Source organism: Terrapene carolina, unplaced genomic scaffold, assembly GCF_002925995.2.
Source record: "Terrapene carolina triunguis isolate 2854851 unplaced genomic scaffold, T_m_triunguis-2.0 Scaffold95, whole genome shotgun sequence".
Taxonomy (NCBI): Eukaryota; Metazoa; Chordata; order Testudines; family Emydidae; genus Terrapene; species Terrapene triunguis.
The window spans coordinates 36,532,843-36,560,140 of record NW_020664446.1 but is presented as its reverse complement, the minus strand read 5'-3'; the positions used below and the strand labels follow the sequence as shown (position 1 = coordinate 36,560,140).

Genomic DNA, 27,298 nt, shown 5'->3' with positions numbered 1-27,298 from the left:
TTAGGAAGATATAAAACCAGTGTGTACAAAATGTGTCACAATAGCAGACTAGAGATCATGCAGCACCTTTAGAAAAATTAAAATTCTGGAATATGTACAGTTAAGTGCCACATTGAGTATTTACAACACAGTAATTTACTGCAATTAGTCACTGAAAGTTTCTTAAAGAAACAAGCCTCATACTCCAGCTTTAGGAAGGGGAAATAGCAGAGTACTTAGTGTAACCTCCGAATCGGTACATCCTTAGAGATGAGCTGCCAAAACAAACAATGCACTGCCCAGAAACCCTCTCCAAAGTCCATCCTATGTAGTGAGGAGTGGTGTTCAATGTCTTTGGCAAGTATGCAGTCTGGAAGAGTTGGTAGTTGCATAATCTCTTTGTAGCCGACAGGACAGACCTTCTCCACAGTAGCATCGCTGGAAGATCTCCAGGCCATGAGAGCCTTTCCTTCGGTGTTTGGTGCATACTTGGCCTTCCTTAAGGACAGGTTTACAGATCTTGGACCAAAAGTGACGTGCACAACACAATCCAGCAGCACAGTCCGAAGAGCGGAGGCAGGTGGTACTTTCCTGACCTTTGAAAGGAGAAAGTGATTAAAAGCCTGTGGTAAATTGTCTGACTGCAGGAGAGTCAAACAGCAGAGACTTGAACAAGCAATTGCAGTATAGGAGGCAGACTTTGTCTAGGGCTTGTCACAAAATAGGGGGGGGGGGGGGAAAGGGCCACAGACTAGCAGATGGATGGCTGCATTTAGCCTCAGTGCTTTCTCCGGTGCTATTTCTGGCAGACACCTCAGTTGGGCTGTGCCTTAGTTAAAAGGCACTTTACACATGGGTTTAGTACACTGCAGGAATAGGGGGAAGCCTAAGCAAGGTTTGAGGCTAACCCACCCCCACCTAGTTACACTTGCTACTGTAGGAGCCACCAGGCCCCCTTACCTTTCAGGTGGTGCAGCTGGGAAGGGGATGTGGTCCTTTTGGGATGCAAGTCCGGGATTCCATGGTCAGGACTGAAGCTCTCAATGATGGTCTCCTCCATCTCCCCGGGGAGAAAGTGACCTTGCTCAGATGGCACACAGATCCCTGAGAGGGGAAAAGGGGCAGGAGTCAGCATAGCCTGGGTAACAGCAGGGCGCCGCTCGAGGCTGCCACATAAGCATGTGCGCAGCTATGAGGCAGGCGGGTGCTCCCCGCAGTGGCGCAGACACACGGCCCTTGGGAGTCTAGCTATTGCACCTGCAGCCAGGCCGGGGCAGCCCCCCCAAACAGCGCGGCACGGCCCCGCACCCCACCCCGCCGCTCACCGTTATTGCAGTAGTTGCCCGGGCAGCACATGGCGTGGCGCAGGCAGCGCTTCCGGCGTTTCCTGCAGGCGAGGCAGAGCGGGACTGCGGGGCCGGCCCCGCGCGGGGCACTGGAGCAGAACTCGTCCGGGGCGCAGTCCTCGTCCTCCGAGCAGGTGTAAGGCTGCAAGGGAGACACAGCGCCAGTGAGGCGGGGGGTGGGCTCGCCGCGCGGGGGGCAGAGGAGCCCCGCTCACGGGGAGGTCACATACCTGGTGGGTCTCGACGGCCTGGTGCTTGTTGCCCCCCTCGAGCAGGGCCGAGTCTGCGGGCGCGGCACTGACGGAGGAGCCCCCCAGCCCGGCGCCGCCGCCTGGCAGCAGGTTCTTGATGGCGTTGGAGTTGAGGAGGCTGGGGCCGAACCCGGCACTCGACGCCGACACCGCCCAGGGGCAGCAGCACAGAGCGGCCGCCAGCGCCACACAAAGACGGGCCGCGCCCTCCGCGCCCAGCAGCATCTTCCAAGCGGCAGCGAGCTGAAGCCAAGGGGTCAGATCCGCCCCGCACGAGGTAAGGGACCCGCGCAGTAGCTGTACTCCTGGTGGGCTGGGGCGCGCCTGGAGCCCGCAAGCCCTAGGTGGCGCAGGGGGATGTTCCGCACAGCTACTCGCTACTGGTAGCTACCTGCCTGGCTGTTGCTGCCTTTATACTCCCGGGGGCTGGTTCGTGGTCCCGCCCCTACGGGGTGGGGGGAGGGCGCCACAGGCCAAGATGGGATTTCAAAGAGAGCCGGGGGGTTGCGCTGCTGCCCCCCACAAAGCCTCCCTCATTGGCCGAACCCCAAGAGGGGGGTTTCGCAATCGCCGCCGTGGCAATTATCGATGAATTCCCAGGCAGCTGCTGCTGCTTCCACAAGTCTCTTTGCGGCTGCGAGCTCCGAGCAGCGTCTCCCGCTGAGCTGCGGGCACCAGGGGCTGCCTGTTATGTGGGAATCGCGTACACTTTGTGACTTAATTAAATCCCTCCTTTTAAACCATGTTGTCACGCAGCGCCGAACCCCCACCCTCCCTCCGGGCCGCTGCGTGTCGCCTGTGCCCAGTATCGGCTGCCCAATCAACGTTACTAGTAACCCCAATGTGGACTTTTGTGTATTCGGGGGGGAAGCCGAACATTACTCGGCTCTGTTAGGTGTCAGTATGGCATTTAACGAGGCACAATCGTTTTCCCGGAGGGTGCTGTTTGAGTTACCGTTTTTCACTGTAAATAATCTTCTTTGAACAAAACAAAACACACCCAATCTCCACATCAAACGATGCGTAAGAATGGCGGCCACGCTTTCTAATTACCCTTTGATGGGATATTTAGAGGGAGCCTGGCATCTGTTAGTTGCAAATTAGCGCGAGGATGGGTTATTTTGTACAAATGTAGGAAGAGGAGGTAGAGTCCGAAGCTGTCTAGTCCCCATATAAAGCGGCGTATTTTAACTTTATTCAAATGCTTTCCTCAACTGGCAGCATTTGCCCCCTCCGGGTAACGGGAGACGCTGGTTAAACATACAACGGAGATCAAAGGCCAGTGCAGCGCCAAGCTGCCGAAAACCGTTTGCCAAAGTAAGTATCTGGTCGAAGCCCCCTAAAGCAAATCTAGGTTGATTAGCACGTAGTGATAAGGCGCGGCTGCCGGTCCTTTTAACAGGCGTTTAGGCACTGGGTAGCACTAATAGTTCATCACTTGGTGACACATAAATTAAAGGGTTATTCTGACTCCAGAGTGCAAAGGGACGAAGTTACAAAATAAGCCTTTGCTGTAAAGAGGTGCCTTAGCATCCCTCATGGGGACGGAGCGACTTGACTATTAGCGCTCCCGTGCTTCCCCCCGCTCTAGTTGGATGTTAGATAGCCGCAGCAGCAAGTGTTTGTATATTGTTACTACCATTTGGCCAGGATTTCATAACAATGGTTCTTGAGCGAGCCTGCCTCGCCCCCTCTGGTTTTGGGGAGCGTTGCGCATTTAAGAGGTCTGGACTGTGAGGTTTCCACCTGCCTGGCAGGCTCTGCGCTACCAAAGAAGCCCCTTTCCGCTCTTAATGGGCTAGTAGTGCTGTTTGGTGCTTTAAAAACACGTTGCATCATCCCACTGTGGCATATGCAAGCGATAGTCTGGATTTGTAGCCTTTACTCGCACATTGACTTCAAAGGAACTGTTCGGTGCTCTAGGGTTACTAGTGTAATTAGAGGCAGGATCGGGCCTTGTAGTGTGAGATTAAATTTTCCAGGCAAGCTTATCTCGGCTAATAGGAAATAAACAAAGGCTTGGCATAGCACATTAGGGCTTTGCCATGAGGAAGAAAATCTGTTTGAAAAGGGGGCATGTCTGACGCACACTTTTTTGCAAATGTTGTAGCTGTGTGGGCCCCAGGCTATTAGCGAGACAAGGTGGGTGAGGTAGTATCTTTCATTGGACCAACAAGGTGCAAGAGACAAGTTTTGGCGCATACACAGGGCGCTTCTTCAGCTCTGGGTTTTGGTGTCTAACTGCCTATGCTGCACGGTTAAGTATTCTTTTATAATGGAGCACCTAGGGAAACCAGGGTGCTGAGGTGTGAAAAGATGTCTCCCCTCTGTATGGTTAGGTGGGCTCCCACTACAGGACTCAGTTAATGTACCCTATTAGCTGCTCTATTACTCAGCATTGATAGCTGAGCCCCTTTGCCTTAGGAACCTTTAAGGCCTCAAACAGTAAAATCAATTCCCAAGAACACACAGAGTTATCACTTTATTCCCAGAATCATTTATTCCGGCCCTGGCTGCGCGCTCTCATCCATTAAAAGGCGGGTATTCCCGCCTCTCTGCTCTCATTTAGCGCAGTGTTTCCCTGGGGCCACCGGCGGCACTTCCCATAAGACTCCCAGCCCTGTGCTTCTGCAGAGCTGTAACAGTTGGCTCCAAATCAAGCCAGTCAGCCCCTCGGTTACCTACAAGCAGAGCTAGCCGCTCGGGCTGCCCTGCCCAGGACGTGCACCAGAAGAGGCGCGCTGGCTACTTAGGAGCCCTGGAAGCGAGCGGGCTGCGCTGCACAGGCTCTGGCCATGGGCTTGGACTTCAGTAACGTGCCCGGCTAATCTCCCCCCTCGCGCTTCATTAATACGGAACTGTGCCGGCCTGCACGTTGCGCAGCGCTGCAGGGTCGGTGCCGTGCCAGCCTGCACGTTACACACAGACTAGAGCAGTCCCCCCTCCTCCCCATGGCGCGGTGTCCGGTGCGATTGGGCACGTGGCAGTGCCCGCCCTCTCTCCCCCCACGTGTGGGGCTGGTTCGCAGCCCTCTGGGCCCCGCGGGCTGGGGCTGCGGGGGGACCCGGCTTGCCTGGCTTCCAGCACAACGCGGCGTCCGGCGCACTGGCTCGGCAGCTGACAGGGCTCAGCGCCGTCTCTGGGGCCGGGACTGTGTTTGCTCAGCGTGTCAAGCGAGGCTTGCTGAGGGCTCGCTTTGATAAGCGGAGATCAAAGGCGCCAGGGACCCCAGGTCTTAATCAGCTGAGCCTGGATGGCGAGGCCCCAAACAGTCCGTTTGCTCGGGCTTTGCGCAGCCACTCTGCTCAGCACAGCCTCGGGGCAGCATCTGCCTGGCCGCAAATCTATTCACACGGCAGTGCGCGCTGTTGGCTTGCAGTGTCAGTCTCCGGCCGGCCAAACAGACCCACGGCCCTCTGCCTGTGTGAGACGGAATGGGGCGGATTGGCTTGAAACGTTTCCTGGGGACTTGCAGGACACTGTCTGGCAGGGGACAGTGAAAAGTAACGCTCTCAGCGCCCTCCTGTGGTCGTTCAGCGTCAGCTTGCAAAACACCTGCAAAACGCTGGGCAGGTTCGGATTAATCTTTTGTGGGCCCTGCGCCAAACATATTTGTGGGCTCCCATGTAGTGAGCATGATGGTGCCATGGTACTGCTGGGATGGGGATGAAAACATTTATTCAAAAACTAAGATATTTGAAGCCATGGTTGATTGAGACCTCTATTCAGCCCATAGAGAACAAAGTGGGCAATCATCAGTATACCCAGAATAGTCTTGATTTTTGGTTTACTTGTGTGGGAGGAGTTGTTTGTCTTTTTTGTTTAAACACTCACGGCCTGCTTGGGGACCTGAACACAAATGTTCATTTAGCACAGTTATGAGCCATATAAAACCCGGATGTAGCAGTCAGTGGAGTTGCACCTACATCTCCACATCACCTCTGCCACCTAAAGTGATGTTTCGTAAATACATTTTTTGAAAGCTGGATTTTCTACTTTGATATAATAATGTTTAAATATTAAAAATAAAAGTTTCTTTAGCCTATTTCTCCCTTTGCCTCACCATCCCTCATGACTTTAAGTGAAACAGTAAAGTTACTGGGCTGGAGTGTGGGGAGGAAAATTGCTGGTGCCTGTCTTTTGCAGGGAGAAAGGGCCAGACAGACAGACAGGTACACATGCACTTACAATTTACCAACACAATCTAGCCTCAAGCCCCCACCCCAACCTTCACATCTGGCCCTCCCCCCTGCCTCCTACTGTCCTCCCACACACAATTAGCCCCCACCTTCACACAAGGGCTCTCCTCAATCACCCTGCTATTGCCCACCCCCCCACACTTTCAGCCCAGGGCTGTCACCCTCCCTTCTACTAACCCCTGCCCCCCGAGCCAACCCCACCTTCAACTCAGACTCCCCTCCCTGTGCCCCTTCCACACCCAACCCCCACCTTCACACCCTACTTCTCCTACCCCCTCCCCAAGGAGTCACTGCTGGCTCTCCCTTCACACTTGGACTTGCCCCACAACTGCCCCTTTCCCCCAAACTGCTCTCTACCACTCCCCAGAGTGCAGGGGAGAAGTTTCTGGGCATTCTCACTGGCAGGGGGTGGTGGCAGCCAACCCCACTGTCACCGCCCCTCTGGCCCTGAGAGCCACAGAGAACCAGCCTCTCCCACGCTGCCCCCAGTGGTGGCCAGGGACACACACAGACACACCCCCGGCTGAAGCTGCAAGGTCAAGACGGTGCCCAGGAGCCCACGGCCGGGCATCAGAGTTGCTGGGGGGGGCCCGCATGGTGAGAGTCACAGCACTGCTGCCACCCCAGGCGAGCGGGGGAGACTCGGAGTGGGGGGCTGAGCCAGGAGCCCCTACCCCATGGGTAGGGTGGCGCAGCAGGATCAGCGCCCCAGCACTGGGAACCCTGTCCCTGCACCATTTCCCTTTTTTTTTTGGTCCATTCCCTGCCACTCACTTCAACTGGGGCAGCTCACAGGATGGCGCTGGGCATTATGGGACTACTAGTGTAGCTGGCAGCGCAGGTCCAAGGGCCTGGGTGGAAGGCAGCTTCACGTGAACTACAGCTCCGAGCACACCTTGCAGCACATTGCTTGGCTGTGGCCAGGGCTGAATTGGTTTGTGGGCCTCCAAGTAGTCATTATGGACCCCTTCCAAATGTGGGCCTGGCACCACTGGCGCTATTGTAAACCCGGTACTGACGCTAGGGGCATCTCCACTCTAAAATTTGAGTATTAGCTCACTAAACAACAATATACCTTGAAAGTATTTGAAACAACAGGAGGCAGGATCTTAAATTGTTAGTCAGGCATTTCCAATAGAGGGAGGAGTGAGGAAAAAATAATGTAGCTAAATCTGATAATTTTGTAGGGGAAGCCTAGCAGACAGTTATAACAAGCTAGTCAGCTGAAACTATCATCAGCATGACAATGGTTTTGAAAGTAAAATGAGGCAAAAAAATACTGCGACTGGTTACCTGGGACCCTCTTTGTGTGGCTCTTGTCCAGTTGCTGGAAGTTAGGCATTCTTTAATGAGTTGGGATTGAGAGTTACTAAGTAACAAGGAGACTTTATTACCATAATTCATTCAAGTGGCGGAGAAAGAATCCAATATGGAACTTGAGAACCATAAGGGCTGGGGCTATTAGGGATTTATATACTTACTGTTTGATGCTATAATCCATAAACTCTGTCTTGAGGATAGCAGCAATAATGTTCTGGATCTAGTTATTGTGTGCTCCATTCCTCAGAACAGTACTGCACACGATTTCTCCTGACACTAATGTACAGTGACTTGGGGATACTCTGCAAAGTTATGTACTATCTCCAGAGATGTGAAGGCTCAGGACCCTCGGTACACAGGAGGTTTTTCATAAGCTTCATATAATGACAACTTTCATGAGGGAAAAAGGAGGAGCTAAGTAGTGAAAAACCACTTTCTATAACTATTCTTCATGGGATAGTTGTCTCCTCTATCCAGAGTGAATTTCTGTCTGAGATCCCTTTTCCCCCCTATCAGCAGGCAGATTGTAGTAGAGAGTGGAAAAGTGTTTGCATTTGGGTGATTAACTGATGGCATTTAATTTGTGTGAATATAAGAGAATAGATTTTCTTACTGAGAATTTATTTTGCTTCTGAAACTTGAACTTGAAAAACCATTCAATAACATTGCTCAAGAGTGGCATTGTTGCTATAATATAAGTCTCTTAGGGCTTGACTCGACTCCTATTCAAGTCGACTGCAAAACTCCTTTTGTTTTCATCTGAAGCTGGATTGGGCTTTATTATGGGAATCACTCCAAGCTATAAATAGGAGTGACATCTTTAATGTGATGCAGGCAGACGTCTGTTAAAACAGAATGATATATCACAATGGTGGTGGCATAAAATGCATTAGTGGATGTGGGTGGGGGGCTCCAGCAGGTATTAATTTCCCTTCCACCTGGCCAATTTACTTAATTCGTTCTGATTCCTTTGAACAGACTTTCTGTATTAACAGGGAGTGCAGTTTATTCATTTCCTTTTCTAAGGTTAGATAAAAATATCATTAAGCTATCATCAGCATGAAAATGGTATTAAAAGATGGTTTTGAAAGTAAAATTAGGTTAAAAAAATACTGTAACTATACCATCTTCATCAAAGCTTTGCAGATCATAAATGCTAATTCCCTTAAGGCTTGGGTGTTTACTTCAGAAGATACAACCCTTTAATTAGAACTACAGTATTGACCACCCACATACAGTGTTATTGATACTCTTGTTACCTTGTGCTAGGGTATTGTCAGATCTTGTAAGCAAAGCAGGATCAGGCCAGGTCAGTAATTGGATGGGCATCCTTCAAAGAACACATCAGGTGTTGCAGGAAGTGGTGTAGGCAAGACACTTCTCTTTGAGTCAGTGATGAAACATTGTTGGAGCATGGTGTTTTATGTATTGTGCTGCTGTTTTTCAGATGAGATTTGAAACCATGATCCTTACATTTGTATAGTCAATAGAGAACCCAGGACTTCATGTTATTTTTAGCATAGAATAGCTAACATCACCTCTGGCCAAAATCTGATTCCGGTAATTATGTGATGACACTAAATTATCTTTGTAATTTTCAACTGAATTCATCTTTACTTCATGTCCTAAACTGTTGCTGTAAAGCAGCTGTTGCATTCTATGTCAGATGTGGCTGCATATCAGTAGTGCATGAAGTGATCCCTGTATGCAGTATCTCTTTTCTAGCTTATAGGACTATTGGGGTACTTCATTTAATTTTGTAAATCACTTGGAGCTACTTAGATAAAAATGTCCCTATTTGAAAGGCTCTGTCTAAAAACTGCAACATTTGTAGTAACCAGATCCTGAAAATCAGTCATGATATTTTCTCAGTATCTTCCCATGTTTCAAGGTGGGCGTTCCTTACTGGGGGGCTCAAGGATAGCTTCTCTTATTTGGATTTTTATTTCACTTTCTTCAGTATTTGCTGCAAAGCATTTAAGAATATGCTTGACTTTTATTTCAGTGGGATTTACACAGATGCGTAAATGATTTGCTCAATAGGGAAGGGCAGCTATTGTACACATTGAGCTTTTAGCACATGGACCCTAATCTTGCTATTTTGCAAGATCCACATTTACTACTGAGATGATGAGATCAGGCAGTAACTCCTCATATTCTGAGCACAGTGGCATTGGAGCAATTTATATAGTAGGGGTGCTGAAAGCCATTGAACAAAACATCCTGTATATGATGGGAACAACTGATGATGCTGCTGCACCCCCAAAACCTCTAGTTCCAGCACCCCTGCCTCAGCATTGCAAAACTCATGTGGCATTCTAATTACAAAGCTGAGACCTACATTACAGCGTTGTCTGTGGGTAGGTTTGAAGTAATCCACATTTTCCTGGCATATTGTCCATGGCTGATGAGTCACTATCTCTAGACATGTACCTTAAGGGATAGCCATAACAGACTACTTTTTGTTTTATCGTCATCAATCTATTTTCATTTTCGTAGAACATATACTATTTATGGCCAAACAGTATCCTTTGGGATTTAGCTTACTTCTTTTGGAAGTATATTTGTTTTCAGTATGCATGTAACATATATATTTATGTAGACAGAGAGACACATATATTAGAGGTTGTAAAAGAGTTATTTACCTCTACTTTTATAATTGTACACACACATAAATAGATGGTACCATAAATACATTCAAGTATGCCATCTAACATACCTGTGATATTCAAATGAAACATCACACTTCAGTCACCATGGACATCTCACCTCTTCAGCATAGTCACCTTTTATCTATTTTAGATGATGAGGATATGGCTGCATTAATGCTTTAAGAGTAATCAATCTAGAAGTACTTTCTAACAATTGTTAGATCATGTGTCAGCACGTATCATCATACAATATAATAAAATATGATTAGATTCTGATTTGAACTACAACTTGTACAAAACTAGAAATCTGACATTGCAGAACACATCAAAACAATGTTCAAAAGTAATTATTTTTATTTCAACTCTATAAAGTATACAACAGGCACTCAGCAATTACAGCTGCAGGGAAAATACAGAGCAAAACAAAAGCAGTTAAGTTTATGAAAAAAAGTTCTTAAATCTACATCAAAAGAGTGCAACTGGTCAATGACCATTTGATGACAGACATTGTATTTTGACAAACAAAAAACTCTTTCATGTAGAATCCATTGTAAGAAGAAAACCAAAGAATTATAGCCATAAGAATACAAAAGAAACAACCAATGTGTAAACAGCATACATTGGAATAAGTATGGTAGGCAACTCTGAATGAAATTTCCCTTTGCTAGTAAAGCCTGAAACATTTGAGAAATTGTCAAAGTCTCAGTGCTATGTCTGTTTATGTAGTAGACAGTTATGGAAGAAGAGAACTAATAACATACTTTCAATATTTAGCTTTCTAGGTGTGTTGAGAGCTTGCCTCAGAAATGATTTGCATATACAAGAGCTCATATAAAGCACTGATCCTGTTTTGTTGAGTGGTGCAACAAGATATTTCTTTTGTAGTCATTGGTTTCACGTTGAGATGTGATTTTGTTTGGTGTAAATTACAGTTAATTGCTAATCATTTGTCTGTGTGGAACATTTGTAATGGAGTTTATAAAATATGATATGTTAGAACTTTACTGCACTATAGTTTTTTAAATCTGCACAGCTTAGCAAAACAGGAATACCTGTATACAGACTGATAGTATGTCATATATTAATTTGACCTGCACGTACATTTATACATTTCACAGAAATGACGCTGTATCTCATTAACAGATTCACAGCTCTGGTACATTTAACAGAAATAAGAGAACAACTTCATCATTTCTGTAATTCATCAATATTATATAATAAAGGCTTATAAATTGTTAGCAGAAAGAACTGTAAAACGCAGCAAGCTAAGAAAGGACAACATTTTGAGGTGTGTTTGTCTTTGTCATGCAGCATAACACCAAATTTGTATTTTTATAGGATGCCATGAATTTAAGGCACTTGCAACAATGCCAAATAGCTAGATCATGTTCTAAACTATGGAACAGATGAATAAGAGTACAGTTGACAAAGTTCAATAATACTGACAATTATGACATTAATTCAAGTCTACTTTGATCTAAAACATTACATTACAAATAAGAAAAATGAAGTAATAATGCCATGGAACTCCAAATAAAAAGTTATATGAGTACCACAAAATATCAACACGAAAATATCTATTTACATAAATATTTGCTTATGGTCCTATTGTTAAATAAGAGTTTTTTAATGAATAATGCAGCAGTGTAATGAGCTACAGATCATCTGTATCTTATGAACCCAATGCTAACACACTTGTTTTAAATATGGTAGCTGATTTCTCCTTATGTAAATACATCATCTTTCCATATATGATAAAGGAGGCATAAAGAAAAAAAGACAAGTGGAAATACTGAGGCAATCAATTTATGTGAATGTATATATGTAAATCAAATATATTAATTATAAATGAAGGGGTTATTCATATGCATATGATAATTTAAGTTATTTAAAATATATGTGGTAAAGAAGATGAAAGTTGAATGAAGATTTATATCAAAATAAATTTGTATTAATACACTGCATGCCATAGGATTCGGATATTATTGTATGTGGCACAGGGACAAAACTGATAGGAACAAACAAAAGTAATTGATAAACTCATTTTGAAACATTCTTGTTTTCAGTTCACCCAAAAAATATTGTGATGCTCTTTTCTCTTGGCAATTCTTCAGTTTATTGTAACTGATAGTTGAATCCCAAGTACTCATACCATAATAACTATTTAGAATTGAGACAGATGATAAACTCTTGTTCTTCGTGTTCTTATGTATAACAAAAAAGTCAGTTAACAAATTAAACAAGTTTCACTGTCCAATGTAGCCACATCACTCCATGTCAGACAATGGGGGTGGAGGGATCCAGCTTTAATGCAGAAATAAGGTGAATTCCCCCTTTTTTTTTTACTAATGACTATGAGACTGTTTTAGCCCTAGTATCTAGTGTCTGCTTTCAGACAGTATTTTAAATCCCTAAGTTAAATGTTTAAAATTAAGTATATGGTATACTTGTTGTATACAAGTAGTTCTTGGTAGATGTAATTATTATTATTTTTATGATTGCTTCAAAGTGTACAAATCTTAATGCAATGCCACACGTGATTAATGAATAGCAGAAGTAATTTGCAGTTTTGTTGTGCTGCTGATATTGCCTTATTCTACTATATGTAACTGTAAAAATAAATGAAATAGATTAGTTAAAGGGAACTGTGGTAAGTCAGGCTTTCTAGTCTGCTGGCAAATTGTAGACATGATGTTGGTATATTCATTATTCTACTTATTTGACAATGTTATCTTTAAAATGCTCTATTAAACCAATGTCCTTATGAATATGAAAAGCTGCTAAAATGTATTCATGGTAGGCATTGTATTATTGATAAATCCCCTACTATTTGCCTCTCCTGTATTTAAGAGTAAAGACAAAAATGCCACAAAATCTTAACTAGGGGCCTACTCCTGTTGAAGTCAGTAGTGAAACTCCTGTTGATTTCAATGGGATAAGATCGGATCCTAGATTCCCATGCTTTGAAAAATCATGTATGCCATTAATATGCTAATGTACAGTGGTCACCACAAAAAACTTAACATCTGCTAACTGTTACTGCACAGTTATTTGGGATTACCATAGTCTTCCCGTAAATTTAGAATAGGAGATACCCATAATAACTGTGTGGTACCAAATGTGGGAAATGTTGATCTTTTAATGGCATATATATATATATATGCATGCATGCATTGGAGCACAACAAATTAAGTCACATATTTTGACTCTGTATAACATGGTATAATCAGATGTGGCATCATATGCTGCTCGAATTAATATAATGGGGCCCTGGTAAAATCTATTGCAAGTTCTGAAAACTAGTGCCTCTTATAAGTGTGAGGGAGTAAACTTACATTCAATCTAACACATCTCTGATTAGTTGGCAAATAAGGTTTGATTTTTTTTCTCACATCATTGTAAATCAGGAGTGACTCCATTGATGTCCTGGAGTTACAGTGATGTAAAAGCAGTTGAAGTAAGTGAGAAAAGAATTCAGGCCTATAGTATCCTTTTCCCCTCTCTTTTTTATAGCAGTTTGTGGTGTAGCCGTTGCAGCTATAGCCGTTGCAGCACCTCAGGATAATCACTGAAGTGTCTGTGTACTGCAAATATATGTGCCAGCAGATCTCACACAAATGCAGTAGACCTGTGTTGCTCTCACATTAGTTTTCCATTTATGTGGTGTGCCATCAGAATCCCATCCATTATTCCAGGCAGAGTATTAGGATTCATTGTTATAATACTGTGTTGTAACCGAAAACATTGGTTTAGTTACATTTTGAAATATAGTGATAAAAAATACAGCCAGGTCATCTGCAAACTGCCTCGGTACTGATATATTTTTAAAGAAGCAGGAAAAGTAAGAATACTATGATGGCTCCCAAATACTGCAGAGTAAAAGCAGAGAAGATGCAAATGTGGAGACTTAAAGGATTCTCTGTTTTTAGAGCATCACTAAAGATGATGTCTCTTGCTACATATCTCTGAAATGCTTATTGACTGCTGAACATTTATATTCACAGATGAAAGACGTACATAGCACCTATACAGTATGTTATGGGTCTGAGATTTTCCTCCTTGGGTTCTAAAAGCTAAGGGTTATTTTAAGATCAGTCTTTATTTCTAATAATTAATAAGACCAGTTGGTTGTTGTCATTCTATTTCTAGGACCGTTATTTAAGCACAGTTTTTTTAATATGTAGAATGAGTAATTATGATTTTTTCATGCAAATATTTATTGTACCAAAAGAAAAATAAAGATGTTAGTTACATCATGTTCTCAGTTGTATGCGAAAACCGACCCATACCTGCCTTAACAGTTCTCAACAGAATCTGTAGCAGTTGTGCTTTTGTTGTATCAGTTTAAAAAATCTGTCAGAAAGAAAAAGGAAAGGTAACATTCAGTCTTGTCATGAATACTGCTTGAAAAAAGGACAACTTTTAGCACTGCTTTGACATGAACTCATTGACCTATAGTTTTGTGGTCCTCCTTTGTATTCACACTGGCCTGCAGTAAAAGACCCTACAAACTCACTCTGAAGTGTGGGAGTACCCCACATTCTGTACCATAGATAACTATAGTACATAATAAGTTACTATTTGATCCTACTGATAATTCTAGCTGTAAAATACTGGCTTTAAGAGTATCTTACACTATTATCTTTCAAATTATAATTAGAGCATAGCAAGATAATTGCAGTGATAGAAAACATATTTCTTTACTGGTGAAAAGGCTTGCTTCAGGACCACCATGTCAACTGCTATTATAAGTTCAAACATAAAACATGTGAAGAGCACTATTGTCATCTAAGCAATAAGTCCTAATGCCACTGTAGTTACTGTAGCAGCATCAATCAAGGCATCATGGTGACCCCGAGCACTAATCCTCCCCAATTCCTTCAGTTTTGCTGGCAGCCATGTCTCAGGAAGCTGTCTTCAGCAAGGCAGAAGCAGGTAAGAGAAATACATTAGAAGTCTATATCCCATCCTGAGTTGTCATCAGGTGGCGGTTCATCATTGTCCTCAGGGAAACTGTCGAAATTGCTTGTGTCCGTCGGAGATGCAACCTATCAAATGAACAGTTAATGTGTTTGCATCAGTTGCTTTTGATTTTAAGAAAATCTCTATTTGGGATCTTTAGAAAGACCATTTTTCCTGTCTCAAAACAATGCTCTTTTAACATCATTCACAAACCTAAAACATTTTATCTGTGGAAAAGCTCACTAGTTAAATATGACTAGTAAAAGCTTTCAAAGAAGAGGGAGAGCAAATACATTTGTCCCTTGGCAATATTGTCAATGCTAGGGTATTTATTTAGGTTTTCTAAAACAATGTATAACAAAAATTAACAAATGACTATGCTGATCTTTGTGTGCATTTGATGTAATTAAAAAACTGTGGTTGTGCAAAAAAATCCAGTGGTTTCCTCAGATCAAGAAAATAACCAAAGATGTAACATCAAATAAGACCCCCCAGAGTACTTCATCACACCCATAAAATCAAAGCATATCAACAGTGTCCAACCACTCCCACAAATACCAGTTATTATCATTCTCTTCCCATACAAAAAATCTAGTGTAAAAAAGATGGACCTTGCAGCATGCCCTGTATGCCAACAGACCGGCCAATTTTAAACCACAGAGGGGGTGAATTATAAAGCTCAGGGCCCACCAAAGAAGTTCACAATGACAGCTCCCCTTTTATAGGAAAGGAGAGCCATTTTAAGTATCTCAACTGATGCAATTGAGGTGGTATGGCACGGGGAGAGGGGTTGTCTCTTAATAGGGCAGGTTCCAAGCTATTTCTAAAGCAAAGCCAATACTTGTACTCTGCCTGGAAAATAAGAGGTAGCCAATACAGATCCCAGGACACTGTGCTCCCAAAAGATGGATTGCTAAGCAGCCTGCTACATTTTGCACCAGCATCAATTTCCAGGTTGATTTAAAGTTAGGGTTGCCAACCTCCAGGATTGGCCTGGAGTTTCCAGGAATTAAAGATCAATCTTTAATTACAGATTATGTCACGCAAAGAAACCTCCAGGAATACATCCAACCAATACTGGCAACCCTATTTGAAGTGTAGCATCTGGAGGGTGCACTGACACAATCTAAGGACTACAACATAAGGCAGTGTTTCCCAAACTTGAGATGCCGCTTGTGTAGGGAAAGCACCTGGCGGGCGGGGCCGGTTTGTTTACTTGCCGCGTCCGCAGCTCTGGCCGATCGCGGCTCCCACTGGCTGCGGTTCGCTGCTCCAGGCCAATGGGAGCTGCTGGAAGCGGCGGCCAGTACATCCCTCGGCCCGCGCTGCTTCCAGCAGCTCCCATTGGCCTGGATCGGCGAACCGCAGCCAGTGGGAGCCGCAATCGGCCAAACTGAGAGAAAGTTAACAAACAGAATGAACAGCAGATTTTTTTTTTAAAAAGAAGAATCAGTTTTAATATCTGTTACTATCTTTAAGAAGTAAATAAATAGAACACAGGGTTTAACAGGGTTAAAAAAAGAACTAGATAAATTAATGGAGGATAGGACCATCGATGGCTATTAGCCAGGATGGGCAGGGATGGTGTACCTAGCCTCTATTTTCTAGAAGCTGGGAATGGGCAACAGGGCATGGATCACTTGATGATTACCTGTTCTGTTCATTCCCTCTGGGGAACCTGTCATTGGCCACTGTCGGAAGACAGGATGCTGGGCTAGATGGACCTTTGGTCTGACCCAGTATGGCCATTCTTATGTTCGTAAATATAATTTTAAACCTTACTGGCAGTGCCCCTTACTCTGAACCATTTTTTTGGTACAGAATCCTTTCAGCCACTGAGTGATTGCATCTTCCCCATCTCATACAGAGAGGGGAGGGCACAGGTCTCTTCTGCTCTATCACAGTTAAAAGAAGGAACAACTTGGGACTGAAGTAAGGTCATACAGCCTGGTACAATGAATCATGACATCTGCTGATGTATCTGTGCTGCCCAACTCTATGGGTGAAGTGAGTCGCAAAGTGCAATTAAATAAGATTTTTATTGTTAAATTGTTAACAATCCTTAAATTTCACTCTGATGCTGATGTTGCTGAAGATGAACAATGGGAAAAGGATTAAATTGAATATTCAGCTTCCCTTCAGGCTCTGTGGGTGAAGAGCTCCCAGAAAGGCATCAGCCTAAGACAGGGGTGGGCACACTACGGCCCGCGGGCCACATCAGGCCCATGGGACCGTCCTGCCCGGACCCTGAGCTCCTGGCCCGGGAGGCTCGCCCCCGGCCCCTCCCCCACTGTCCCCCCTTCTCCCGCAGCCTCAGCTCGCTCGCTCTGCCGCCGGTGCAATGCTGTGGGCGCCGGGGCTGTGAGCTCCTGGGGCAGCGCAGCTGCAGAGCCCGGCCTGACCCGGTGTTCTGTGCTGCGTGGTGGCGGCAGCGGCGTAGCTCCAGCGCCGCCAGCCACCGGTGCTCCAGGCAGTGTGGTAATGGGGCAGGGAGCAAGGGGGTTGGATAGAGGGCAGGGGAGTTTGGGGTGGTGGTCAGGGGGCGGGGGTGTGGATAGGGGTTGGGGGGGAGTAGGGGCCAGGGGTCCCGGGGGGTGGCAGTCAGGAAGAAGGGGGGGTTGGATGGGGCGGCAAGGGACAGTCAGGGACAGGGGTTCCAGGGGTAGTCAGGGGACAGGGAGAAGGGGTGTGTGGATGGGGCAGAGGTCCCAGAGGGGCCGTCAGGGAACGGGCGGGGGGGGCGGGGGTTGGATGGGGCAGGAGTCCCGGGGGGGGGGGCAGATAGGAGATGGGACCCGGGCCACAACTCCCTCCCCTAACCAGCCCTCCATACAATTTCCGAAACACGATGCGGCCCTCAGGACAAAAAGTTTGCCCGCCCCTGGCCTATGAACTCTGCTGCAAAACGCAACTAACTAGTATTGTAGCCTGTTTCCTTTAGAGTCCTTTCCCAGTTAACTGTAACTGACTTGTCTACAAGTTCTTCACATAGTATATGATGTCTGAAAAGAGGCACAAAGAGGGATGGAAGGGGAAATAGTGCATAGAAGAAAGCCGAAGAGAAGAGCAAAAAGAAAAAAAAAAGACAGAACAGAGAGAGGAGGTGAAAAAAGAGAGGAAATGTGGAGAGATCAAAAACCAAGTGGTGCAGAAGGAGAAGAGGCAAAGAGAAAGAACTCAGTAGTGACAGGCTCACACCACTTCAGCTGCTGGAAAGAACATTTCATCACAGGGCCTCCTGATGAAGACTCGGCCACAAGACAAAATGTATTTGACGTTAATAAAAGAAAATCTGTCGTAAGTGATCTATTTTTTTTTACTGGTCTTTGGCAAGTATCTTCAGACAAGTTTTGCTGCATGCTACTATTACTTTTACTAAGGTGTAGGCATACTGGAACTTTACACAAATGACACAAAGCAAACTATTCCTGATTGACTGGCAAGGACAGAAGTAAGAAGTGTACTTACACTTGGTACTATAGGAGGTGTCAATGTACCTTTTCTTAACCCTTCCCAGTTAAAGCCCTCAAACCATCTAGAAAGGGGATAATGTTAGGACAAATCAAAATGTTAGATATACAGCTCAAATATCACTGTAACACACAAAACACGATTCAAATAGCTTAAAACAGATTTTTAATTTTTGTAGGCACTTTCTTCTGATTTATAGTTGTCATTTTTCTGTTGATTTTATGAAATACATTTTTGAAGTTTTTCTTTATTCAGACTGAAATATGTGCAGAAATCTCATGGTGATATAAAGGGTGGTGTAAGTTACATGATTTGAAAATTGCACTAGGTGACATCCTCCTGACTGCTAAGGATGTGACCTAGCCAGTCTTCACTACAGGTGTCCTGACAGCTTCTTCTTACCTCCTGCAGGGTCTTTGTGGGTCCCACACTCCCAAGGTTCTTTATTCAGATCCTCTGAGCCAGACTGTAGCTCAGGCTGCAGGCCTGCACAGATTATAAGGGAAAGTAGCACAGCACTGCCCCCCTGCCTTTATGTGGCCTCCACAGACCTTGGGTGAGGTTACATAGGAGTAAGGGGTTGCTCAAACAGTTAAGCAGAGAGTGGATAGAGTCTTGGCTCCACCACCCGAAATACTGGCCAGTACAGCTAAACTGATTGGGGATGAGGTGGGGGAGAACAGTCTATGGGGCTACCCTCCTGGAGTAAGGAGGAAGCAGCGAAGGACTCACACCACGTCCACAGGGCAGAGTAGAAAAGCAAAATCTTTCCCTCCAATAGGTGCTGAGCACTCCATGCTCTGTTTTACCTGTTATTTATATGTCAAGCAGAGTGGAGACTGCACCCGTCACTGAACTACTGAGACCAAGAAGAGCAAGTGAAATATCTGTCAGAGGCTCTATATTATCAGTGCCAATGGAATAGGATCAACAGGAAGTACAGTCTTAACCCCAGGGGCAGAGGCACAGTTAAAAAGCAAAAGATGACTGGAAACTGGTGGCATATACAAGGGGGTTAAAAATAAATTGATGGTGACTTAATTTTTCATATTGCAAAATGCCATTTGGATGCAAATTTAAGTAAAAACGCTCTTTCACTCAACATACCACCCTATATGCCACGTAAGGAAGGATAGAATAGACTCCAAAATATGAAAAGACTGCTGACAAATAAAATAACCTAACATCCAAACCTAACATGACAAATGTAAAATAACCTAACATCCAAAGAACAAGTTAGAGAACTGTTATGAAAAGTGTTTTATGTCTGAAATGAACAATTTTTCCATATGAAAGTAATTGATAGTTGTAAAACACACTTACTTGTGCTTTTGGATATCTTTTACTCCATTTTTCAAGTTCCCTAATCTTTCTGATGGATTGTCCCTATAAAGACAGTGACAGAGTTGTTTAATAATGTTTTTTCAGAAGGACTTATTTCTTTACTCATAAGATAAAGGTTATTGTATTTAAAGTATTTACCTGCATAGTTTTTTAATTAAATTAGCAGCATTTTTGGCAATCTTCTTTGGAAATTCAATCATGTCAATCCCCCTTAATATGATGTTATAGGTCTTCATGGGATCTGGGCCTGAGAAAGGTGGACTTTAGGAAGTGGGAGGAGGGGGGAAAGTGAAAGTTAAAGGTCTGTCTTTAAAAAATAAATCTCATACCATCCTATTATACAACAAATCAGAGGAGATAAATTACAGAAGTGATAATATTTCTCATCCTGTGCTCTCAGGAAAATTGAAAGTCTGGACTATTAACATTTTATTTTATATCCTTTAGGAAGTTCTCCAGGATGCTTCCTTCCATCTCCAAAGTCCATGCCATGGTAATCCTTTCTATGGCCAAGGAGTTCTGGGCGTGGTTTTATCTGGACTTCATCAATGTTGCTCCAAGGGTTGGCCAGGAGAGGGCATTAAAGAGTGATTTAAGGCAGGCCTTCTTTTGAATGGGCTAAACATTTTGTTTCAGCCGTGATCCCATGTCCTGCCAACCTAAGAAGCAAGGGGCTGGACTCAGTCCTGATCTCAGGTCCCCTGGTTCCTGATTTACTTTTGTACTAGACTTATTATATAATCGCTTTTCAAACAGCACTGGATAGAGGATGGAATAAATACTCTCTCATTTAAAAGCACAAATACATGTCAGAGTACAGTGATAGGTGAACAAAATGCCCTTAAATATGGATGGAACAGGTTGCTCACTTTGGGCTAGATTGTGACTTGGACGACAAACCCATACAAGAGAGTAAGAAATCCCCTCTTACACCTTAATGCAGGTTACCCAGGTCTTGGGGTCAGGTGCATAGGAGTAAGTGGGGTTAACTCACTTGCTTCCTCCCTACCAGAAGCAAGTGGAGAAGGGGCGAGAAAAAGTTAGACCACTTGCTCAATAGCCAGAATAGCTGAGCCAGCACAGTGTGAGAAGTAATTTACTGCTGGCTTATTACCCCCAAGAACAAGAAAGAAGCAAAGAAAGAGCTGTGACTCCATGCTGTATCTCTCTGAGTGACAATATTTCCCAAGGTTAGTGCAGTTTACGTACCACGTAGGGCTGTGCCTAAAGTCACAATCTAGCCCTGTCTCGTGGGGGAAATTCATCCAACACCAGTGGCAGATTCAGACCCATCTTGACAGTTAAATTTTCACTATCCTACAGAAAAAAAGCATTTTATAGAGCTAGCAAACGGAAGTGTTGTACAATCTATATTCTCAAAGAGTCTTTTCTAACTTATTTGCACATCTTTAGACTATTATGCATGATAAATTTGGACAAGTATCAATATAACAAACAATATCCATCCTATTTTGGAACTTTATGAAGAAAAGGGCATAATGAAGCTATTGTGTATTTTTGATAAATGTAACAAAGCTATGCTGAGGACAGTCCAGGGCCCTATGATCCTTGGTGTCTTTCTCTGTAGCTGGGGAGGCTGGGTGTATAGCCAGTGTGTTTGTCACTGTGTGGATCCTCTGGATAAAATCATTGCATAGAAGGTGCACATGGGCAGCAGATAGTTCTACAGCTCCTGATGATGATATGATTCTACTCCTTCCAACCCCCATGGATAGCCCCGGTGGAAAGTCCATTACTTGAGCTTTGTGCAGAAGACCAGGATTTGTCCCTTAAATATTATTTGATTGCAGTTTTGTGAAATAAACAAAGAGCTTCAATTCAATAATAAATACAAATAAATCAGTAAAATGGAAAAATGGTAACACTCCATTAATGTCTAAAAAAGTTTCTAATAGATGTAGTTTTTAATTGGTAATTATGAGAGATAATTGCAGAGGCTAAGATTTATGTGGAATGCAGAATTAATACACATTATTTAAGGGAAGATTAGGGTTTGATATGTTGAAAGAAATATTTTATCAGTATATTCAAACACAGGATGACATTTTCAGCACAAATTATGCATCACATCAAAAATGAATGACTATAACTTATAATTGAACAACAGACCGCATATGGTTTGGAAAGGTAGAAGAAATTGCAGAATTTTGTTCAAAAGCTAGTACAAATCTGAAAGATTTTGTGTGTTTTGAAATTATTTAATACAGAGGTTTTTGTAAATTAATTTTGAAGTTACATTAAACAGCCTTCAAAGAAATATATGGGAATAGTATTTTCAGTAGCAAGACCTTGAGTAATGAGATATTGTACACAAATTTCTGTACCTTCAGCAAGAGTAGTTTATAAGACTAAATGTATGTATTCCTCTGATGTACAGTCATCTAGGGATATTTAAAATACTTAATATTTAAAAATTGTTTGTAAACATGTAATATTGTGAAATATTATGTAGTTCTGCATAGATTTTTAAGTTATTGTATATTTAAGGTATGAATATTTTTATAGGACATGTGTTATGTAAGAAAATATCAATGTATTTAAAAATGAATATGTTCTGTATAGAAGTTCAGTGGCCAAAAGTAAGATTCAAATTTGTTATATTTCTTTGAATTTAAAGTTTTACATGAGGACTGAAAAAGAAACTTGGATAGGCTTAATTTGGAGTGAGCAAGAATAAGGGTAGACCTGATAGATATATTCCCAGTAACGAATGGTCTAGTTAAGATGAAACAATTGCTAGCTGCTTCTTGTCTATAATGCTATATCTAGAGCATTGAAAAGTGACAGGTAACAAAATTTAGAACTGACATGGAAATATATGTTTACAGAAAGTATGTGTGAAATTCAGTTTCAAAAATTGGTTCAGATAGCTTTGTGATATTTTAAAGGGACCTACATTGGTGGACAAATAAGTGCAACATTGTTATCCTTTAGCATAGTTATCTATGTTAAAGGATACCCTTAATGTGAGTGCAAGAACACTATGTAGGCTAGTGGGGATTTAACACATAGACTGAGGGTGGTATGTGATTCTAAGATGCCATATTAGGTCAAAACTGGTGCCATGGGAAAGTGATCTTCATGCTTCCTGCATATTATGAGTATTTTCCAACCTCACTGGCCCTGTATAAGGCTACAATTTTGTCACAGAATCTGTGACTTCCAAAGATCTCCATGACTTCAGCCTGCGGCAGGGTCCTGTCATATATCTCAAACCTCATCCTGAACAACTAAGGAGCATCACTGAACTCTGAACATAGGTTGCGCTTGATGATTTGATGCCTCAGTGCGGACACATTCAGCTCCCTTGGCATTGCTGCCTTGTGTGCTGGAGAGCTGAGGCAGCAGTGCCAAGGAAGCCCTTCAAGCACTGATGCCTTGAGAAATGCTTAATGAGTACAGGCAAGAGGTGACAACCTTCATGTGTCATTTTGTTGTAAACTGTTGCCTATAATAGGAAAAAACGGAAGATGCTGTACCACATTAGGTTTGCCCACTCTTTCAGATGCTGCTAGCTTCCACTGCCCTAGCACCTCACTGGCTGAATTGCAAACCTCTCTCCTCCTCCCTCTCCCCCAGCAAATTCAGCTCCACCTTTCTCATTAGGAATTCTGAGGAAAAATAAGGGTAGAGTATAGCCATGATGTTGGTATAGATTTGGGAGGGATAACTCAGTGGTTTGAGCATTGGCCTGCTAAACCCAGGGTTGTGAGTTCAATTCTTGAGGGGGCCACTTAAGGATCTGGGGGAAAATCAGTACATGGTCCTGCTAGTGAAGGCAGGGGGCTGGACTTGATGACCTTTCAGGGTTCCTTCCAGCTCTATGAGATAGGTATATCTCCATATATAAAAATGCTGGTGGAGGACAAAGGTGAATACAGCAGGCTTTCCAATATGCATCCTGCCAGCTCTGAAAAGATGCAGTTTTTTTTAGCAACAAGTGCTGATGGGGTGTATTTTCAGTTCTGAGTGCCCATAGGGCTTAGAAATTGTACCATTTAAAGTGGAGTCTGGGTACGCCCTTTTAATTATCTTATTTATAGATTTTAATGGAAACTTAATTTTGACCTTTTGTCATAGTTCAGGGACTTTACTCCCCAGAATCTCTGATGGTAATACTGACTTGGTACCTAGCTTGTTGAATCTGTTCTGCATCTTCTATCCCAAACATGATTCATTGCTGGTGTTTTTAATAAGTTTTTTTAGATCCTTCAGGGAACTCTGCGTAAATGGGAACATTCTAATAAATTTCTGAATAATGGAAATATTAGTAACTTTTTATGTATAAAACAGATACTAAAGTAAACATTTTTAAACTTGTTCAAATGATTCTGCAGAATACACTAGATAACTATAACTGGGCTATACCTATATACCAGCAAACTCTCAAGCTATTATCTGCCTGAGACTCTCATTTGAAAAAGCTGCATTATTTCAATGTTAATGGCTCAACTCTCCATGTGTGTAACTCCTATTGACAGCGGTAGGCAAAGGAGGAGTAGTTTATGACCCACACAATATGAAATATTAAAGCTTGTGTATTATAACTTTTCTGGCGCTCGCTGTCCTTCGTGCCACCAATGAGCTGTTCTCAGCGAGGAATGGAAGTAACATTAGCTGTTGACTCAGAAACACAAATTGCTGGGCATGCCTGTGTCCTGGCCCATAGGAGGAAGTTAGCTTTAAGGGATAGGGATCAGACAGGGCCAGAGCTGGGTATAATTTTACATGTGTTTCATGATAAAGTTGTAAACTGCCTAGAGACAAAATTCCTTGTCATTTGAGAGCTCTGCATGAAAGCAGACTGTGATGAAACAGGAAAAGTAATAATGATTAGGTTTAACAGTAAAGTTTTCAGACTGTTGTAGGTCATCATCACAGATGCCAGCTCTGAGTCTTCCAGTGTTCTAATCAAAGTGACAAAGGCAGAAATATTCTGTAATTTGCTGATCTATTTTTATCAGCAGTTCCAGTTCCAATGCCCATACCTGCCAGTCAAGAGTTCATACATTAAGATTCCCAGTGACCAGTAGTCTGCTGAAATGTCATGACCTTTGTTCAGGATGATCTCTGGGGCTACATACTCTGGAGTTCCACAAAAAGTCCATGTTTTTTTTCCAAATCCTATTTTCTTTGCAAATCCAAAATCGACCTGTGAAAAGAAAGGAATTCCATCAATGCAGAAAAATAAAGGACATTTCAGTGATGTGTTCTGTTCTTCTTAGAGTGAAGCAAAGCAGAAATAAAGGTTTCCTCATGGGAATATTATCATAAACGAGAGCATGCTAGGTTGTTACAAAATAAAACACAACCACAGCGTGACATTTTTCCTGAGTTAGCCTTCATAGTGTAAACTCAAGTGCTTTTCTTGAGGTAAGAAGAGAGAGTGACAAACATCTCTTGGTAGTTAGTGGTTACTAGATCTGTTCTAATAAATTCTTGCAGCAATGTCTGCCCTATTTAAGTGATGTTGGACATTTGCACATGGCTCACATTTTTTCCCTCTTTTAATACCAAACTCCTGTCTGAGTAATGAACTATTCATGTCAGTTTATTAAGGCCAGATCAAAGGATAAGCACCAGTTCAGAACAGCATGAACAGGTCCTGTCCTGCAGTCTGCTTGCTCTCCTTTTCCTATGGTAACTCATGCCATCTGAACAATTCCCAAGAACTACAATTTAGGCAGAGCAAACAATGACAAAAATATTATCTCTCTTGGCCATATTTTTTCCCCTTGATTAGCACATGGAACCACATCAATTGGGATTTGATCGGGGGCTACCAATGGAACATAGTTCTATGCTTTGAAAATGACAGTATCCAGGGAGACCCTGAGGTTTCACTTTAACTCAGTAGAAAGAGTGGTACAGTAAAACAATTTGTCACCCAGCTAGGAGATGGCACTGTGCTCCAGTTATTTGGGCTTTTATAACAACCCACAGAGTGTCACTGCAGGAAAGCATAAATCTAGAGCAGCCCCAGCAACTGTTATAATTTAGACGAGGGATCAAAATGGCATACAGCCACCTGTTGCATCCCAAATTCTGCCAAGCTAAACTCAGAATTGGGCCTTTGTGCTTTTAACTGCTGCTCAGCACCTAGAGAATTTTGATAGGTACAGCTGGAGATAAATCTAAATAAATTAACAAATAAATATAAGCAGACTAGAATTCATCTTTTTGTATTACTGGGTTGAATGATGGGTGCTGAGCAGCAGCTGCCTATGGAGACCTCCTAAATTCCATTTATATCTATGAGGTTTTCTCTATAAATCTTGTGAGCATCTTTCTGTACACATCTATTCCACCCCCGACACAACCCATTTAACTCCTAGTTACACCTCTGGCATGCTATCTGCGGCAGGGAGATACAGGGGTGGGAGAATGGCCTTGCACCACTTGGGAATATCCCTGATTTACGCTGGAATCCTCAGAAGAGAGTTTTCCAGCTTAATGCCAGAGCTGGTTTATGGAGGCCATGGTGAAACCACAAAATTTAACTGAAAACACACTAAAATGCAGTAAAAACAACCCCATAATACCATAGCTCTTAAATTTTCTGCTACACTCAGAACAAGCTTCACTTAATAAATCCCTTCCCTGGAAAAAGCCCAAGAAAATAGGTGAGTCTTGCAGTGTGTTAAGAAGATTACCAAGTCCAGACACAGTTGGATGAAGGACATTAATTTCTAATTTAAGGACTCCTGTCAGAGAATGTTCTGCCATCTGTCCCTTCCTATTTACAGTAGGGAGTTCAAGCAACTCTGGTGATTGCTACTGCCACGGTATCAGATTGGGAGTCTAAGTGAATTGCCTATGTCCAGTTTTGCAAACATTTTGTGTTCCTGGATGCTATTTGCTTGGTTGACGTATAACCTGAACACACCCTTATTTTAGTAGGTTAAGAATATTTTAGTAATGCTACTATGCAGGTGTTTGCATATCATGTTCTCGGTTCAAATCAATAATTTCTGACTAAAATAAAAGATTTTTAAAGTACATATCAATACTCTCTGCAGCATTTTATGCTTACACTTTGCCTGGGTAGGGATTAAGGTTTGTGTGTGGGGTGGGGTGGGGGGCCTAACTGAGGAAGGAAAAGCTTTCTGGATCCTCATTCTTCTAGCAAGTTGTCCATGAAGGGACATAATTCAGTCCTTAATATTTAGTATTCATGTGCACATGTCTAATGGCCGATACTTTTCAGAGAGCCAGTCAGATCTTTACAGCCGAGCTTCTGCTTTTGCAGGAGCAAATAATGGTATTTGACTATTTAATTTCCTGGTTTGCAGGTGAAATCAGGTAATTAAAATGTCTAAATGGCTATTATTTATGCCCACTAACTAAATTATGAGCACAAAAATGAAGGTCAACTTTACAAATCTGGGTTACCTTTCCCCTGCCTGTTAGTTGCCCAACATTGTTAAGCAAATCTATATGAAACCTAATACACATTGCTACATTTTGGTTATGTAGAATTTCTCTAATGACCAATGTAAAGATTTCAAAAAGGGAGTAACAAGATCAGGTAACACAGCTATGTAAGAACTCTGGCACTAGTGCAATTGTTTTACCTGCCTCTCAGATCACTTAGGGCCTGATCCTGCAATCACTTTCAAACATGTTTAACATTAGGCATGTGAGTGGCTATACTAAATTCGAAGCAACAGTCTAAGGGCATTACTTGAAATCAAGTGAATACTCCTGTACCAAAGCTAAGCGCATGCGGAAGTGCTTGTAGGATTGAGGCCTTC

The 27,298-nt window shown here is 43.0% G+C and overlaps 2 protein-coding genes across 5 annotated transcripts in view; both read right to left on the bottom strand.

Annotated features, from left to right (window-relative positions):
- Positions 1–324: 324 nt before the first annotated feature.
- On the bottom strand, positions 325–1,801 carry DKK1 (dickkopf WNT signaling pathway inhibitor 1). The gene is made up of 4 exons (XM_024216283.2): positions 1,556–1,801; positions 1,305–1,467; positions 940–1,083; positions 325–575 (listed from the first exon to the last, which is right to left on the bottom strand). Exons 1-4 carry the CDS (start codon positions 1,799–1,801, stop codon positions 325–327), a joined length of 804 nt encoding a protein of 267 aa, XP_024072051.1.
- An 11,124-nt stretch (positions 1,802–12,925) lies between these two features.
- The window catches only part of PRKG1 (protein kinase cGMP-dependent 1), an 893,233-nt gene continuing 878,860 nt past the window's right edge, over positions 12,926–27,298 (bottom strand). For all 4 annotated transcript variants that reach the window (XM_026650906.2, XM_026650905.2, XM_026650908.2 and 1 more), the window contains 5 exons: positions 24,533–24,696; positions 19,662–19,784; positions 19,503–19,565; positions 18,177–18,243; positions 12,926–14,794 (listed from right to left, as the gene is read on the bottom strand). In XM_026650906.2, coding sequence (XP_026506691.1) covers positions 14,696–14,794; positions 18,177–18,243; positions 19,503–19,565; positions 19,662–19,784; positions 24,533–24,696 — 516 coding nt within the window. In that variant the 3' untranslated portion in view covers positions 12,926–14,695. The remainder of the gene's footprint in view (positions 14,795–18,176; positions 18,244–19,502; positions 19,566–19,661; positions 19,785–24,532; positions 24,697–27,298) is intronic.

Coding starts and splice junctions, on each gene's coding strand:
- DKK1 (XM_024216283.2), bottom strand. CDS start 1,801: ATGCTGCTGGGCGCGGAGGGCGCGGCCCGTCTTTGTGTGGCGCTGGCG. Junction 1,084..1,304: donor GGGCAACTACTGCAATAACG/GTGAGCGGCGGG, acceptor TTCCCCTCTCAG/GGATCTGTGTGCCATCTGAG. Junction 576..939: donor CCAGCTGCACCACCTGAAAG/GTAAGGGGGCCT, acceptor CTCCTTTCAAAG/GTCAGGAAAGTACCACCTGC.